A 6,517-nucleotide genomic window follows, 5' to 3' on the forward strand; every position below is an offset into this window, starting at 1 on the left:
TGATTATGGCACCTTTACATTTGCAGGATGCAGAATGAAGAGGCAGAATGGCAAGAGGTTGAGTTCAAGGGGGGGTTATCAAAATGGGTTAAAAATATATTTGAAGGCGCCAGATCAGCTACCATTATCTCAATGGCAGATCTTAAGAGCATCCTCAGTGAATTGGAAAGTTTAAAAGAAGAGTCCATCAGTGAAACTGGTACAAAACCCTTTAAGTGGGATTTGTTTTTGGTTATTATAAAATGTCTGGTCACTTTGCCACATTTTTACACCAAGGTTGTTTCTTGTAGCCTTACCCTTTCTTTTGAACCTTTAAATGAAATCTAGCAACAATCAATGACTTTACCCTACAATGCCTTTTCAAATGAAATGTAAACTTTAAAGGTGTCATCATGGTCTATGGATTGAACTCAACTCAACAAAAATTGCAAAGAATTGAATTGGATATCACTGTTAATCCTAGGATAGAATTTGCCCTGGTACTGTAATGGACTATACAATAATCAAAGAGAAATCTTACCAATAATGTCAAACAATTCTTTAACCTGTATTTCTCAAACTTAGGCCAGTAATCATCTGGTTTCTTCGAAGTGCTTCTTTTTTTCAATAATTAATAATTATTTGATAATACTTTAATATCGCGCTCCAATGTTCAATAGTTCTTTGGATAAACATTGCAAAAAATCCATTGCAATACAACCCTTTGCAACAGTTTTTTCAAAATTCTCATTCTTTCCTGTATTGACCATCTTAGTGGTGAATAGATATTCCAACGCTTTCTTGGCATTTGGTAGAACATCCAAAGGTTATCTTTCCAATATCTCAAACTTAACACAGGTATTACAATCTTTACATTCATCTGTCCACTCATGTGGCAGTTTGTGATGCTCTTTGCAATTGAAAAACCTTTTATTCCAATGTGTTTGTTTTGATTTTTTACTTGGCAATTTCTGGCTTGATAAAATATCTTTTGCTCTTGTTCGAACAGTCCAGGAGCTGCAGCTCAACTACTTTTTGCCTTTGAAAATCTGATGGTGAAAAAAGTAGAGTAGAGTTCTATCGCAGCGCTATCAATCAAATCAAAAAAGCGAAGATAGTATACGGCAGACTTTCTGACTATTGTTCGAAGTACCTCAGCTTCTCTATCCGTGTCTACGTTCATAATCCTACTCTCTAAAGAAAACTTAAATAAACCTGAAAATATCTTCATATCATGAAAACAGTTACGTTCAATTAACCAGAATTATGCCAAAGTTGAACTACTAACTACATGAAATATTAGTCATAATCAAGATTTTATTCGAATTTCTTGCGAGTTATGCAATTTAGTCAAAATCTGGTCCAAGATATGGTTATATAGTCATCTGGGGTAATTACGGGACGATTTTAACTTATTTGGGCATCACTCTGAAAGTATTAATCCTAAAGATCCGATCTTTTGATATTTTATTTGTCAAAGTATGACCTTTACATAAGATGTATTACTTTTCCTTGAAATTTAGTAGATGTTCCTAAAATTTATTTTAAAGGTGTCCTGTAATTACCCCGCATTTTGGGGTAATTATGGGACACCCTCGGGGTAAATATGGGACAGGTATAAAATGTTATTGAAAAATCCAGATATCTTTCCAAAAGTTCATGATATTTGAGGTTTTGCATTCACTTGATGACTTCAAATCCAAGTGCTATCATTTAAAGGACTTTCAACAAAATTAGTGACAGTGTCCCGTTTTTACCCCAGCTTTTTCCCATTTTGGGGTAATAACGGGACACTTTAAACAGTAATATTTGTATAGAGCAATCTAGACCAACTGAAGTAAATTTAGATGCAAACCTTTGCAGGTTTTGAAAGACTTAGAGTGTAGTTATGATTCCATTAAACTAGGAAATCAGTTTGTACTTTTCTTATAAAAAATAAACACTTGAAACTCAAACTTTAGTGTCCCATAATACCCCAAAATTAAGATTTGACTATGGGGTAAATATGGGACACACTTTTTAGAGATAAGGTGCTTTGTTTGACAATGAGACTATTATAATCTCAAACCATAGTATCTTGATGCCAGAATTCAGTCAAAATATAATCAAAGTGATTGCAGCTCTTCCTGACACTAAAGCTTGAAAAGTTCCTTCTAAAACTACGAAAATTGATTTTTATGGTGACATATGAAACTTTTGTTGAAACATCAAAAGTATATGTTAGAATAATCTAACTAGACATTTTTCTAGCAGCTAGAGTGACTATCTCCAAAATCCTCCCCATCTGAATCCAAATTTATAACAATAACACCATCTTTAGGGGTGTCCCGTATTTACCCCTTAATTTTAACTGTCCCGTAATTACCCCAGATGACTATAACTTTTTTTAGCTTTATTTCTGACCCCTACTACTAATGTTTTTTAGAATCAGCATAAAATTTCTGATAAGTTGATATGCCACATGACTATGTTTTAAGAAAGTTGTTGTTAGGCTATTTTCGGTCCAGGGTCGCGCTGAGTACCCCACAGAAATGGGGCCCGGGGGGACCCTGAAAATGGTCCCCGGTCAAAATTTTTGATTTTTTTCTTATTTTTATATAATTTGGCAGCTTTTGTACATATGCCACTAAATTCTTTCTAATTTTCTTTTTCTAAGTCCCCTCCCTACATTCGGCTGACGGCAAATTATTCTCCTGGGAATAGAGCCGCCAAATGATCAAATCAAAACATTGATAAAGTGTGACGTCATAATTACTGCTTTCAGTTTGCGTGTTTTGAAAGTTTGATGTGTGTACTCCGTCTTCGTGGAATTTCTTAATGGCATGAAAACAGAATATGCGATGTCTTTAGAACAAATTCCTCAAAGGCTTTTGTTTTTCTGTAAATATTTCGTTTTGGATTAGAAATTCCATCTTTTATTGTTCTAATGATTATAATATTTATTTATAAGATGCTTTGTTGTCTTTTTAATCTTTGTGTAAACTTGCATATGTTTTGCTACATTCCAACTAAATCCACCACGGGCATTTTCGTTCCTGTNAATGGCATGAAAACAAATATGCAATGTCTTTAAGAACAAATTCCTAAAAGGCTTTTGTTGTTCGATAAATATTTCTTTTTGGATTAAGAAATTCCATCTTTTATTGTTCTAATGATTATAAAATTTATTTATAAAATGCTTTGTATTGTTTAGTCCAGGGTAAGTGTGCATCGATTGTGCGTTTTTGTCTAGAAAGCACCAAATTTGGTACAGAGGTACCTTAGGTGGCAAGGATCATTTTGAGACTCTGACCCACCTCCAGAACACGTGTCTGTGTATTTTACAGACCAGAATGGCCCTAGGGTAAAAAAATTTTTCACCCCTTCAAAACATGTCATATTATATATCGTTGGAAAGCATTTTTGATACTGATTCTAAAAAACATCACAACATATATCCGAAAAAGGACTGGGAACGAGTTTTGCATCAAGGAAGTAATTTACTGACCAGAAAGGCTGCCAAGCGAAAAAAAAAATTTCCGCTTCAAAATATGTCATATTATATATCGATGGAAAGCATTTTCGATACTGATTCTAAAAAATATCACAACATATATTCGAAAAAGGACTGGGAACAAGTTTTGCCTCAAAGAAGTAATTTGCAGACCAGAATGTCTGCCCAGTGAAAAAACACTTTTTCTTTCAAAACATGTCGTATTATACATCGTTGAAAAGCATTTCTGTTAATACTATCAAAAAACATATCTGAAAATGGGCTAGGAACGAGTCTTTGCACAAAGAAGTAGTTTACAGACCAAAATTACATCGGCTCAATAGCCAAAATAAACTCAAGAACTCAACAGCGATTGTCACAGCACAGCAAGATGAGCTAAGAACGAGCTTTTTGAAATGAATTTATATCTAATTAAAAAGATTCACTGAATATAAAACGAAATAAACTAGTCGATAAAATATATTATTAACTATATGTGTCACGAAAAAAAGAGTTGATAAAATATATTTGCATGTATGTTATATCAAAAACAAGCAAAAGGTTGTTCAAGTTTTCGATATCATCAACGATCACCACAGTCTCCACCACATTTACAAAGTTCTGTACATTTTAGGTTAGCCTTTTTACATTTGCATCTACCTTTGCATCCTTTCTCTTTATTATTACAACCACATTTTACAAGCTCTTTACAGATCTTTGAGGCTTCAGGCAAAGTTGTCCATTTAACATCATATTTGTTACCATTATCATTCCAGCCCCAGTTTTCAGGCTTTGGAAGATCTTGCACTGGCACAATCGATTGACCCCAGCAGTAGCCACCTTGATATACCATGCGTTTGACCTGTTCGAAAAGAGCATCTTGTGTTGGTGGAATACATTCTAACGACCGACCTTTGATTGCAAACAGGTGTTTTCTCAAGACATTGACCTCCGTATCTTGACTCGTTCGATCGTAAAGAAGGACGATAAACCTTTCGATTGTTGGAAAGGATGATTCAACAACTTGGATCGATGGTTTTCCAATAAGTGATAGAAGACACGTTGTCAAATCATCGAACTTTTGCCATGTATTCCAAGCATTCTTTTTACCTCTACCACTGAAAAACGAGACTTGATCACAGCCCGTAAGAGCATGGAAAAGTGGGAGGCATCTACTTTTGACATCACCAAGACTTTTACAAATTGAGTGGATTGGTATCATGTGGTGATTCTTACCGACACCGAAAGATATCCACAGCTCCGATATGCCAAGTTGTGAAAACATTCCAACAGCGATTGTAACCACATCGGTATCAACGGTTCGGATACAAATTTTCTTGATTCCTGAATTACTCGCATCTTTAGCGTGAAGAAACATTCTGGTATCGGCTTCTTCGTGGTTGCAAACGGAGAGAAAAGAACAATCGTGGTGGTTGGAAATTGCAGAATCGTCAATACTGCTGATTATCGCTTTCCTTGTGGAAATTTTGATCGATTCGCGAGCCAAAAATCTGAAAAGCTCCTCTTTGTTTTTGTCCACTCGTAAGAATGATTGCCAATTTCCAGGGATTCGTGTATCTTCTAACACCTTTCTCCGAGTTCCTTTACCTAAAAAGCGCAAAATTATTTCATATATTTCTCTTCAAATATTAAAAAACAAACATTACACAGTGTTTCGCAAAATTATTAAGATTTTAAGAAATTTGAAAGCGTAAGAAAGTTTTTAAGAAATTCGAGGTGTAATAAAACAGAGCAATCCATTAATGTTTACTTGCTAGTTAAAGTAGAAATAAAATATCTCCAAAATGTAAAAGATTGTTACAAACCTCTCTTTGTTCTGGCGGAAAGTTTTAGTGATTTCTCGATGTAGACGTCCCAAACAATATCGAGACGATTGACGCTAGTGATTTGATTTTTGACGAACTGTGTGAATTCTTTGGAGTATTCGTGAAATGTCGAAGCTCTAGTCGGTTTCAAGATGTTAACAATAGCTGCACCATCAAGGATGAGGCAATCAGTATCAACTTTTTGTGGACCAGTTTCCGTCACCACTTTACGCAAACATGTCGTTAAATCAGCTTTATTTCCAGATCTTAAATTTCCGTTCTTTGATAGCGATGGTGCAAAAGCTGTGTTCTCATGGGCAAAAAACTCGTCCAAGTTGCTATCTCGGACTTGACACGCAATGTACAACTGGGAAAATAGGTGGCAACTTTTCTTGAGTGTTGTTAATTCATCTTTGTTGCTTATACTTCTCTGCTTTGGTTGGTTGAAAATGGCTAGCTTGTTCTTTGAGATTGTGTCAAATATACTTTTGTCCTTCCCCTTGATATGATCCTTCACGAAAACATCGAACATTTCTTTTCCTACCATCTCTGCTTTGTTGAGGTTTATGATGGCTACCTCCTCAGCAACATCTTTTGTGTCTAAGGCGATTAGATCTTGTGTTTCTTCAAGGAATGGATTACCAATATCTTCAAAACAGGATAAGAATATGTGCAGCTTTTGCTAAAGTATTGGCATCATCGTCTAGGGAAGTTTCAAAGACTGTTTTCAAAACAGATCCAAGCTCATCATCAAACACTAGGTAAACATGCCTTCCTTCTTTTTTAGATTCAAGGTTTTCAAAATGTGACAAAAGTTTGTTTTTGAATCTTGTCGAGTAAGTTCTCCCAGTCACACTTCCACCCAGATCTGATATCCGTTTCTCGTACAGCTTTATCAAATCATCAAGTTTAAAAACTTTGTTTTTATCGTCTTCAACACAATCAAACATGTAGTTTGTAAACTCAACAAAAGCGGTACAAGATATTTGAGTCTCGACATCGATTTCACTATTCTTACTGTTTTCAACTTCCTTTCCTTTATCATAAAAATCTTACAAGACACTCAGAGTGATAAAGAGCTTCCCTAGCCATCATGTCCCGTTCAGTCAATTTGTTTATAATCTCTACTTCATTCAACAGTCTCGCAGTATTCAGCACTCTATAATGCAGTTTGAAGGTGGTTGCTTCATGAAGCTTTCCGTGTTCTTCTTGACAAAAAAAGCACAATCGTTTTTTTTTC

At 35.1% G+C, this 6,517-nt stretch overlaps 1 protein-coding gene across 1 annotated transcript; it reads right to left on the reverse strand.

The window, feature by feature from the left end:
* Positions 1–4,034: 4,034 nt before the first annotated feature.
* Positions 4,035–5,944, reverse strand: LOC136805695 (uncharacterized; the record flags this gene model as incomplete). The annotated part of the gene is given in 2 exon segments (XM_067062233.1): positions 4,035–5,059; positions 5,278–5,944. Coding segments are annotated over 2 exon segments (1,692 nt in total), but the record flags the coding sequence as incomplete, so codon positions are not given.
* Positions 5,945–6,517: the final 573 nt, after the last annotated feature.

The sequence above is a fragment of the Clytia hemisphaerica genome, unplaced genomic scaffold, assembly GCF_902728285.1.
Source record: "Clytia hemisphaerica strain Z4C2 unplaced genomic scaffold, Clytia hemisphaerica genome assembly, whole genome shotgun sequence".
NCBI classification, from domain to species: Eukaryota; Metazoa; Cnidaria; class Hydrozoa; order Leptothecata; family Clytiidae; genus Clytia; species Clytia hemisphaerica.